Source organism: Aulonocara stuartgranti (genome assembly GCF_965226115.1).
Source record: "Aulonocara stuartgranti genome assembly, chromosome: 1".
Taxonomy (NCBI): domain Eukaryota; kingdom Metazoa; phylum Chordata; class Actinopteri; order Cichliformes; family Cichlidae; genus Aulonocara; species Aulonocara stuartgranti.
In genome coordinates this window covers 34310589-34322920 of record NC_138939.1, presented here as the reverse complement: position 1 = coordinate 34322920, position 12332 = coordinate 34310589, and the positions used below count along the sequence as shown (strand labels likewise).

At 41.6% G+C, this 12332-nt stretch overlaps 1 protein-coding gene across 2 annotated transcripts in view; it reads left to right on the top strand.

The window, feature by feature from the left end:
- Positions 1 to 12332, top strand: part of nav2a (neuron navigator 2a) — a 214727-nt gene that overhangs the window by 129665 nt on the left and 72730 nt on the right. For both annotated transcript variants that reach the window (XM_082535136.1, XM_082535135.1), the window contains 2 exons: positions 7835 to 7952; positions 11495 to 11547. In XM_082535136.1, coding sequence (XP_082391262.1) covers positions 7835 to 7952; positions 11495 to 11547 — 171 coding nt within the window. The remainder of the gene's footprint in view (positions 1 to 7834; positions 7953 to 11494; positions 11548 to 12332) is intronic.

Here is a 12332-nt window from a genome sequence, read left to right as displayed (position 1 = left end):
AAGGCAGCACATTGCAGTGCAGATATGTGTTTTCTTAAGCAAAGCATGGAGAGTTTCTTTAGTGAAGCTGCTCTGAGACCCACACTTGAAGTTTGTATTTGTTTTAGTGACATTGTAAGGTGTGAGGTCCCTTTGTGAATGTGAAGCAGCACACTGCTGATGACATAAGATGATGGCTGGATTTGGGAAGTAGCACAGCCCACCCCTGACACCTGAGACCAATCGTATTTTTGTGTTTGTATTTGAGTGTGTGCGTGCGTGCGTGTGTGTGCGCGCCTGCTGTAAAGTACAGCACCAGGTGTGCATGAAGGTCACTAAAGTGTCCTGTCATTAAGTGTGAGGAGCAAAGACATCCATCATATTTATATAATCTGTCTTCGACACAGGGAGCAACGGTGTGCTGTGAAGCACCACGAACAGTAGGAAACTTCAGAATCTGATTTCTTTCTCATTGCCTGAATCAGCAACAGTTATGTTCCCCTAGTACAACAGAAGACACGGCTTAATTGAAGAACTGTTACATGCAGGTTGGGCCACCGATAATGTAGGTAACTTATGTAGGGAAAGCCTGACAGTTAACGGTCTTTCACGCTGGAGTTTTGGGTTTTTGTCTTGTTTGTCTTTTCCAAACACAGCAATCCTCCCTAACACAGTTCTCAAGTATTAAACATAAAAGGTTCCGTTTCTAAGTTAGTTTTCTTTTGACAGTCTCTCCACTCGTAGCAGAAGAAGGAACTGAGTCAAGGTGTCTGACTCAGTGAATGACAGACAGTGAGGGAGGGAGGGAGAGAGGGAGAGGGAGAGGAAGATTAAAAGAGTGTCAGACTGTCTGAGACGTCACTATGAAGCTGACTAAAACACGGTGAGATAAGAGAGAAGTACATTTATGGAGGAATAAAGCATGCCCCTTTCCTACAAGCAAGCCAGACAGACGTTGTCACAGAGATGTGTATGTGAGGGGGGGCACACAGCATGACCACTTATCTGTTCCAGTGCGCACGAAGTGCTCTTATCTTTTGGTCTTTTTGAAGCTAAAGGATTTTCAAAATCTGAAGTTATCTTCACCCAGATATTCGTGTTTATCGACCTGTGGCCCCACATGGCGGGGTACAGCGGGCTCAGGGTGCCAGCCAGAAGCTACAGCCGCTTCTCCTGTGAAGCCTACAAAGTGGTAAGAAACCAGGGAGTACTTGTGTCAGGGGTGTTATGAAAGCTTTTTTTAAATACTTATCTACCTTTTGGTGAAGATAAAACAACATAAGAAATGATAGAGAGTATGCATTTACTTCAGGATTTAAGAAGGCAGACTGGGGAGAGAGTGCAAGAGGAAAGGTCAGCTTGAAATAGACATGTCAGGGGTAGAAACTGATCTCCAGGAACAGCATGGAATTATAATAGATTCCTCCTTACCGAAATGGGTATGCTACGAGTTTAATAAATGAATGGAGTCTCAGTGCTGGGATTTAGTTTTGCCTTATAAACCCCTAAATAGTCGCAGGAAGAGGCCTTCAACTTAGGTTGGTCTGTGTTTGACGAGGTAGATTTCTTTTGAAAAGGTAGAAGAAAGCATTGTTATCAGAGCATGTCTTTTGTAGACTCAGCACTCAGGGCCATTACCTGAATTATAACAAGAGCTGTTTAAGTCCTGGCTCCCTATGAAAGCTTTTTGTGAGAGATAGCACTTTATGGCAGCTTTGGTCCTGCTGCGTTCTCCTTAAAGTTCTTGCTCATGTTGGTAGATTAGTTCATAATGGCGTGTTAAGCACAGCGCTTTTTAGGTTGCTTACTGAACCCTGAAAGTAATAAGGGTAATAGTCCTGAAGTTATCAACATAATTGTTGCTGCGCCATCGACGTATGTGAGAACTGTGCTTCGAAGGACAGACCTCAGGTGTTGTGGTTTAATGCCGTGTGAAAATGTGAGAAATATTGCGGCTGGTTTGTGATTTTTACACTTGAACTTCAGTGGAAAGACTAAATGGTCCTCGACAAGTGGAGAAAATTAACACACCTCTCGGTTATGAAACAATTCGAAAACCTTTGCGGTTGGAAAAAAAAGGAAACGCATCATTATCACCAAACTAAAAATATACAAATCCAAAATGCCAAGAAAACATTTTGAGCATATTGCTGAACACATGTGGTAAAATTAGACGCTTCTGTTTTTGGAATGCGCAAATTAAACAAAAAGTTCTGACAGTTTTTTAGTGTGTGTGTAGGGGAAGCCTGATAGCTGTGTGGTTATTTTAGTATGTTTACTGTAATTCCATTAACTCTAATATAACAATAATTTGGTATAGAATTTTATTGATGATTGTCCATTGCTAGCTAAAATTTCCCACTGTCCTTAAACATGCAAACACTAGAAACAAAGTTACGCTGCAATAGGCCCAGGCTACTGACAGCTTCCCATGATGCACTGAGTGTTTCTTATTCTTCTCTCTGCATTTATACATTTATCCATCACTTGCAGATGTCTGCCCCTTCCTGAGGCTGGTTCTGATGGAGAGTTTCTTGTTAAAAGGGAGTTTTTCCTTTCCACTCTTGCCAAGTGCTTGCTCAGATCAGAGGTGTTGTCTGATTGTTATGTTTTCTCTGTATTATTGTAGGGTCTTCACATTACAGTATGTGTGGTAAAGTGTGCTGAGGCGGCTGCTGTTGTAATTTGGTGCTATATAAATAATACTGAATTCAATTCAATTGAATATGATCAAAAAAACGGTTGATAACCAAGTTTTAGGTACTTAAAAAAGTCACTTGCAGCAGAGTGAGGACAAGCATCAGATTAGATAGAGTGCAGTGTTTACTTTAGTGAACAAGTTATCATTTCTCAAGTGAGTGAGTGCAAACAACAGAGATAAAAGAGCAAAAGAAATAAAAAGTGTTTGCTCCAGCTGCGTGAGAGTTTGAAATAAGCAAACATGCCCGCAGGAAGTACACAAACACATCAGTCTGTCTCATCCTTCTGTCCTCAGCCGAGTGACATTTGCCAAACTTATGCATCTGAACTATTCAGTTTTCAGAAAGTGCCCTTCAAATTGAGGGCACACTTCCCAGTGTGAGGCTCTGGCTGCCCTCAACTTCTATTTGACAGGGCCAACCGAGCACTGCAGGGATGGCCTGTGTGCGTCATGCCCTTCTGTAGGCATCCCACACCAGCTTGGTGACTCAGCAAGCTGAGGCAGCAGGGATGCTGGATGTGAAGCAGATCTGTGCGTTTCTGTCAGACAAAAAAAAAGGAAAGATGCAGCAGTCTGAATGACTCATCAATGTTTGTTAGAGGCTTTGAAGAACTGATGCTTTTCCAATTTTAAGCCTTAAAGGGAACATTATTATTATGTGAGCACGATGATGCAGTTAGGTCCAGGCTTTCATGGCTCACTGTTGAAAGAATCTTTTGACTAAATGGCAAGCGATGAAGAGAAAATCTACTGTAGACTCCATACAATCGCACACTGATACCAGACTGACTGTATAATGGCAGCATTTATGTCAGGTTTCAGTGTTGGTGTGCTTGAAATGCTTTCAGTGTTGCAGCAGAAAACAAATAACTGAAGTGAGATAACTTAATCTTATTGAGTCTAATTAAAACAAATATTGACAAAGTTTAACCAAGTTGAAAAAGGTGATAAATAACAGTTTGTTATTCCAATACTCAGAATGTCACAAAATGTTAGAAATTGCAATAATATCTAGAATGAAGTATCATGATAATATCGTAACATGGGGCGTCTGGTGATTACCACTTCTACATGATGGATGGACACAGTGTCTAAGTGATTCTGATGGTTAACACTCCAACTCCAATCTCAATGTCTTTCTGTAGTTTCAAATCCAGGGTCCTTAAGCCCAGGGCAAAAACAGTAGATATCTGTAACTCTCCAAATACCATCAGACTGCGCTGCTAATTGTTACTGTTATATCAAAGAAAGATGCAAACTACCGGTAGGCCCAGATTTGGTTTATGGAGGTGACATATTCCCAAAGCAAAATGTCAGTAGAATTGATAGGCCACATTTTACAGTTTCTGTAAGTCCGTGACATTGTGAATGAGTCAGTGTCATGTTGCTTTCTCTGATGATGGGAACGTCCCTTACCACAGCTCCAACTTACAACTCCTAAAACGACCCCCATTACCCCTGATGGCAATGGGGGTAATGGGGGATTTTCCATTTTCCATCTTAGAAGATGCATCTGCATGATCCCCGGCTGCCACAGTGTTGTTGACATATGGCTGTGATGGTACTGGTGAGGAAGATAAGAGAAGTATGTTCTCCCAAGGGAAGTAAAGTTATTAACAAGATCGTTTTCATGATATTAGCAGATACATGTACCAGAGATACAGAACATGTAAGTCATTATGTTGGTGTAAATGCTTTCATATTTATGGAACAGTGTCATTTGTATTTTATTTCATGATAAGTCCCTGTTTCAAGTATTATAAATGATGTATTCAGAGGACACCCACAATAGGTTATGCTTTCAGGTCCTCCACTTAGTGAGTTATTGGTCTGAAATGGACAAGAACCTTCTAACTTAGAAACTATAATTCTTACAGGTGGGGGGTAAATATAAAATATTTCACATTTGACCTCTGACATTTCCCTTAAAGTCAATAGATTTGCCTGATCAGCTCAAAGTGATATAGAGCTATTTAAAAATAAGTGTCTTTGTTTGTACTGGCAGCATTGGGAATGATACTGGTATATGGGGATTCTAAATATCACATTATAGATTGCATCCAAATATCATGTCATATTTGACCCCTGACCTTACCAAAGATTTTACAAGTAAAATAAAAAACATAAATGTTTAAAAATTAGAAATCAATAGTTACAGATTTTTGATACTTGAAATGTTTTGTTTTCAGGTACGGTATGTGTACTGTGTGCTCAGTGACCAGCTACACACAGAAATGCCAATAATGCCACGGGACTGTCTGTTGTAATAATGTTAACTGCTTATCTTCTTATCTGCTTAGTGATTAAATTGTCTATATATTATTAACAGTGGTTTAAATTAAAGACTGAACCGGAATCTGTTGTATCTCATCTGTGTTTGATAGATGGATATTGAATCAATATGGAATTAATACTTCTCTTCATTAAGTATTCAGCCTGTTAAATTGCCTCCCAGATCTGATGTCTGCCTCTCATCACCCATCACTTTTTCTTTAAGCAACTTCCAGATCACAGAAGCTCCAATAAATGTGTGGTTTACCACACATGATTCCCATTATTGCATTCTTTCTTTTTCCTGTTTATTTCAAAGTTCCAGTTATGAGTGAGGTCTTTGATGTAGATGCATCTGACTTATGTTGACTGATTCAGTTGGACAGCAGCGGGGTGAAACTTGAAGCAAATGATGCATCACTGTGGATGGCCCTGTTATTAATGCTTAATTGAGTTTCTGTTGACATGGTGAATGTAAGTTCAGTATTCGCTATCCTTTTATCTCTGTTTTGGTCTCTTCCAGGTGGTGTTTTTGTGAAGTTGTACTGCAAGTTAGACCTTTCACATATATATTAAAATATTTATTTGCTTCAGTTCAAAATGTTCATTTTTGATCAAAATCCCTGTGGTCACTGTGAAGTTTGCTTCTTGAAAGCAGCACTAAGTTGCATCAAGCCTTTCTTTAAAATGAAATTTTTTTACCTGTTGCATTTGAAGCTTGAGCTGCCCGAGTTGGAAACATCAGAGAAATAAAGTGTGTTTTGAAAAGTTGTCTCTTTCGGGACTTAAAAGGAACCTGTTGCTAACTTATCTCTACCCTTGCGACAAGCCCATACCCCCTTCTCCACTTGCCCTCGGGCCATTTGACCTCCCCTGTGGTTTACAGCTCCGTGAATGACAGCTACCCATTTCACCTCGTTTTTAATTGCAATCCAAGCCCTCCATTTACCTGCCCAAAACTACTTCAAAGAGCGCTTGCACATTCACACAAAAGCTCTTCAAGATTGCACTTCCTTTTTTCCACAACCAGCTGAGAGTGTGAATGGATCGTCTAATCCAGCAGCTTAAAGGCTTTTTTTAGTTCAGCCTGTCACTCAGAACCTTTTTTGTTGTAACTGTGCGTTTGTGTTTGGGAATGCAGCCCGTGTAATTTCAAAATGTCGCTCCAAGGCGCTTTGTATTTAATGTGTGGTCGTGTGTTTGCATCGTAAACCTTTTGCGTTTGAGCTTGTGCGTGATGATGAGTGTACGGATGTGCGTGTTTATGAATCTTTTTGAAGTGCTCGCACCTGTTGTAAGACTTCATGAGGGCAGTGATTCATCTGTCGAGGCAGAAAAGCTTCAGGTTTGTTTACAGTGCAAATTCAAAGAAAGAAGGGTCACAACTGTGCCACACACATCACCTCAAGCATGTGCTTTTAGGCTTGACCGTTACAATGCCATGCACTCACTGAGGACTGACAGATAGACTTGAATTTCACAGTGAAGTGTGTACTGATGAAGTTTGCTTGCTTGTGTGTCTGGATTTTGTAAGTCAATCAGTTTTGGAATTTGACATTTATGCCAGCAGAAACTACTTTGTGCTTGACCTGCATCCCATTATCTTAATACAAGAATCTGTCAGCCTGACTAATCATTATTTTTCTTCTGTGGAAAAGAAAGATTAATCAAAAGCATAAACTTTGTACAAAGCAGAGAAGGAACATCTGTCTGAAAATCAGTTTGAGGGGTACACCAAGCTGAGTTTAAGAGATGGAGGATCCAATCACTGAAGCTGGATTTCTAGTTTACTTGGCAACGAAGAGTTGGAGTTAAAGTGCCTGAATTTCAGGACCGGGACCACGCCTCCAAACACGCCCCTTCCGGTTCTTATTTATATATGGATACCCCAGTTCTACAAGCTTTTTGTTCTGCCAGGCTTGGGAGCCGCCGCCAGTTCCCTCTGAGGCCTTCCCCAAACCCCAGCTCAATTCATGTTTAAGCCATTCACCTTTATCCACTAAAAACGCTGTCAAGCCAGCTAGTGAAATGAGATTACTGCAGAAAGCTGACAGTTACTTAAACATGCTGATTGACACTTCCCTGTCATGTCTTAGTGGACTGCAGGTCCCTGAGTTTGTATGAATGCAAGAGTGAGACATGGAGTGAGAGGTGTCTTTATTTAGAAGCACATGTTTCAAATCCCTTTGGGCTCCTCTGATGTTGCACTTGTCACACAGAGACTGCGCAGTTTACAGACAAGCTTGACATTGCTGCATATCAAGATGGGTTGATGACACATCCATTTCTTAAAAAAACATCTCCTTCATTTTTAGGAATACCCTTCTGCACAACTTCTCTTCAGCCACTTCATTTTTTTTTACCTCCTCAGAAAGAGAGACTCACTTCTTATGATCACAGAGGGAGTAAAAAAAAGAGAGTTTGCAGCTAATTATGAGGGAAGCTATTCAGATTATTCAGATGCGTTCTCTACCAACACCCCCCTCCTCCCCCCATGTCCTCTCCTCCCCCCCAGGCAGTGAAGGGTCTTTTCTGTCCCCAGAGAGTGATGTCAGCATGGCCCATTGAAAACAGCCGCCGTGTGCTCCGAGATGAATGCCCTGGCTGAGCACAATGGCCCCAATTTGAATACCACGCGGATATATGCCAGATCGGAGCCCCCAACAAAAGAAAAGAGGGCTACTCTGCTCCCATTCAAGCATGCTGTTATTTTATTAGTCGTAAATTTGCTTCATCCATTTATAGCTTTTGTAGTTTTTCAAGTGTTTATGGAGTTTGAAACACATGGGCGACCTGACAGGGTCAGCCCTTTTTTTTGGACAGAATTTTATTTTTGTTGGCACGTAACTGAAACACCGTGCTCGTGTTTGTGTCTGACCGCAGATTTACACGGACTGGGCCAACCACTACCTCGCCAAGTCAGGACACAAGCGTCTGATCAAGGACCTGCAAACAGACGTCACGGACGGAGTGCTGCTGGCTGAGATCATACAGGTCGTAGGTAAGGAAACCAACTTCTGATTCCAGGCCCTGCTGGAAGAAGCCAGCTCTGATCAAGTGACTGCTGGAGAAAAATGCGAGCCACGTCATTACTTGTTTAGATACGGCTGACCTTTACCAAATAAATGGTCGCTTGCAAACATCATCATTAACTACAAACTCATCTTTTGTTGAGGTGATACGATTAAACCATTTTACTCTATTATATAATGTAATATTGAACTATAAAGTAGATTTTGCAGCTGAAGTAGTTACTTCCACAAAGGACCAATAGTCAGGAGAAAAACACTATTGTTGAGGAAAACTTTTATGAATTTATAGACAGTCAGTGAACTACAGTCTGTAGACTGGGAGAATGTATAGAAGAGAAAGGAGAACAGTTAGAAGAGTGAATATAAATATAAATCAAATAAATTTAAACTTTCTGAAGTTTGTGCTTTGCCTTGTCTCAACTCTTTACAAACCAATGTCTTATATTGTGTTTGTATTGTTAAGCATGTTTTTGATTCAGTTATGTTCTCAAAGAGTCTTATGATCCTAAATCAAATTAAGCAAGCTTATAACTCAACAGCAGCAGTTATACACAGTATGCAGCTGTTCAACCCACTGCTGATCGTCTGTGTTTTTGACCCATGCTCTCGTCTGTAAAATCATCATCATCATCAGCCTTGTCATCTTGTCTGGCCGTCCTCAGCCTGTCATTTCATCTGCCGGCAGCCTTGCAGCTAAAACAGGCAAACACCAGCTGACCGGTGATTCAGCATGTCAGTGACTCTGCTCCCTGCTCCTCCCCCGTGTCTCTGACCCAGATTCTGTACATTTTATGCTATGAAGACCTTTACTGTTCTCACACTACATCAGTTGTTGCATGTGATTGTGTTTTAAATTAGGTCATGAAGTCCATGCCTTCGTTCCTGAGCCTGGTTCTGCCGGAGGTTTCATTCTGTTAAAATTTAGTTTTTCCTTCCTGCTGTCGCCCAGTGCTTGATTATAAGGCCTTGTCTGATTGTTGGGGGGGGGTTTCTCTATTATTCTAGGGTCTCTTACAATATTAAGCACCTTGAGGCGACTGTTGTTTTAATTTGGCACTATATAAAGCTGAATGAGCACTATAGGTCTTTTTGGGTTATACGAATCTTCGTCTGTTAAAAGGGTTCCAGGAAAATCCAGTTGTTTTCACACCTGTATGGTGACTAAAGAGCAAGGTTGGCATTATATTGCTTTGGGGATATGCACAAGCATAAATGCTGACACAAGAATGTGGAACTGTTCTAATGCTACTTTCCAGCCTGGATGTGGTCGTGTTTTTTATGATTTATTCTTATGAAAGTTTGATGTTTTGACTGGGTAACATGGGACCATGTCTTGCTCCTCTGTGTTTGTTCAGTTAGTATTAAATAATTCATTAGCAGTGAACCTGATTATGGAGCTCAAGAAATGAAAGTTTTGCTGAATTTTATAAGTGAAAGGTGGCTCTTGAGTTTCTGCATTGTGGAAAAAGTACCTGATGTTAATGCAATCCAGGCTGGCTACAGCTTTGCTCTCAGATTAAATCATTTCCAACCAGAGCCATCCATTCACCTGTTTTGTACCTCCTTTCTGCCTGCTGCTTCTTGTATCCTGGGAAAACCTCATGCCCACATAGTGTGATGAAACCAGAGCAGCTTGCTGGTGTTGGAACAGCCGTAAAAGTTCAGAGGCCTGGCCGGATATGACACCTGTTTAGCTATTTGACCTGCTTAGATTCAAGGTCAGGGTTGACTTTCACACAAGCCTCCAGATCGATTTCATCATCAGTTGTTTTTATGAATATTTCAGAGGGTAATCTGTCCGGTGAAATTCAACCAAAATTAAGATATGGCTTTGTCCTCTGTTTCTAGTCTTCTCCAGTAATCTAGCTGTTGTATAGCCCAGCTGCAGGAATGTGAGCTGTACATTTATTTGCTCAGTATTCACAAGATAAACTGTGTGAGTTTGTTTTTTAGTTTTAGTTTTAAGTGTGTCCCAAAATCACACAGTATGTGTCTCTTGTGGGTGTTGGTGTCTACAGTGTACAATTTTTAGGTAGCACACAAACCAAAGCCAACAGTAGTAGTGTTAAATCACTGATAGTCTTGTTAGCACTAAACTATTTTGGAATTGCTTCATGCCAAATTTTAATTCTCAGTATGAAAATGACGTGCTTTAAATGCACATAGAGAGAGGTAGTATCCAAATACATGCTGCAATACCAAGTTCATAAAAGTGAAAAACCCCTTGCCTTGAAGGTCATCTTGACCTCTTGAGCTCTTCCTGAGCCGCTGCTATTTCTAGATCACTTCCTATAAGTCTCCTTCTGACCACTTGTATGAGCACCCTGTGATTTCACCACAGACCTCAGTCTTGGGCAGGAAACAAACATCAACTGCTCTTTAAACCTGACCAGACTTCCGGGATCGGTGTCCTTCCACAAAGATCAGTAGGGCCACCAGGAGCATGCTTGCTCTTTTGGGTTTTACAACATTCACTTATCTTGCACCATGAATTTGTCCTTCATGGTCAGACTGTCCTGGTGCTTCAGTGTGAGAACAGAAACCACGAGACCTGCAGTGGATCCTGTTGTGCGCCATTGTGTGTACAAAATATACAACATGTTAAAAACAATTTTTTTCATCACCTGCTTCTTTTCCAAAGTTAAAATTCAGGCTTAAAGGTCATCATCTTAAGAAACAGTGAAGGAGATCCATAGACCTTCTGTAAAAGGAGTCAAAGCTTGACTCCTATGGAGCGAATAACAGCAGCACTACAAGTATAGCAGTGTTGCCCAAGGAGGACTTTAAAACGAGTATGGTTTTACATTTTTATGGGTGGAGTTGTTGAAGTTTCTAATTGCATGTTGACCTAATTGACCTGATAACACCACCAATTAACTAACATAAACTGAAAATTAAATCAGTTTTAATTCACAGTCCAAAGTGTATGGGAGCTATTTATAAAAGCCCAGTAATCCCAGGAGTCTTCGTCATTTCCACTAAAACTGAACACATTTCTTTCATATGTGAATTGTAAAACAAAACCATCCACTTCACTGGAAGAACAGTGTTTTGTGCTGCTGTATGGTGTAAAGGATGTGGTCCTGACATGTAGCTGCCCTCTAGTCTCCACCGTGCCTCCTGATGCAGGAGTCTGTGCTGTTAGCACAGTTGTCAGCTGTGAGCTGAGGGCTGTGTCTCAGCTGCTGTGGGCTGGGCCTTCTAATGGACGGGAGGGATTCTCAACACCACACACACACAGCAGCGCAACACTCCTGGTTGGGCCCCCAACGGCCCCGCTCCCATTTGCTATGACCAGATAGCATTTCATGTGTCAGCGGGAGGGGATAGGAAAGGAGGAGAGGGGGGATCCCAGTCACTGGCATGAACACCTCTGCTCTCTGCACTCAGCCTGTCACTGTCTGGGACACACACATCGGGATAAAGGAGAGGATTACATTAAGTGAACACGCCTGAAAAGAGGTCTCATTATCTCTTCTTTTGTCTCTCTGTCTCTTCTGTCTCTCCTCAGCCAATGAGAAGATTGGTGATATCAATGGAAGTCCCAAGAGCCGTTCTCAGATGGTAAGTGACCGACCAAGTTTGTTTTGGCAGAACGTTGAGAAATTTACCTGCGTGTTTGTGTGAAACAAACCCAGCTCTTTGAAGTCCCATCTGATCAACTTAAGTGGCCCTCGCTAGAAACTGCGGCACAGAAGTCCCTGGTAAATAGTTGTAGATGTGAATAGTTAGCCCATTTATTTTTACTTTTGTGGTATGGTGTGCAGTCATCCGTGAAACCTCTGGCTCAGACTTCTGGATTTGGCTCTCAGTTAAAAGCATCGCAAGCTTTGGTTTTGGGGCCAGTTTTGCCTCTTCATGTTACACATGATACACATCCAAAGAAGTCAGCATTCCTCACATCTTCAGGGGTAAAAGCAGATGGAGAATATGAGCACTGATTTAAAAAAAAGTTCAGAGCCAGTTACGATGTGTTTTTGTCTGCAGTGATAGTTAGAAGGTACATAGGTGGGATTGCCTTCTTGACACTGTTGGTGGCATTTTAGCGGTTTTACAGTTTAGTGCTCTCTGTGGGAAATGAACTGAGCATCTCAAAGCAGGGCTGCCCTCCACTAAATGCGATGGGTCATAAATTGGGACAGTGTGCCAGCTGAGGGGACTATTTCTGGCCACCAGCCAGACTACTGAAGCCTACCAAAGCACCAGAGAGAGAATGATGGAGACACCCATACACACCCATATTTAACAACTGAAAAGGAGGTGGAAGCACAGCTGATCCCTGAGCGTCACTGCACACACATACCCACAGTGGAGCCATATTACTGTACTTATGAGGGCATTCTGCTCTG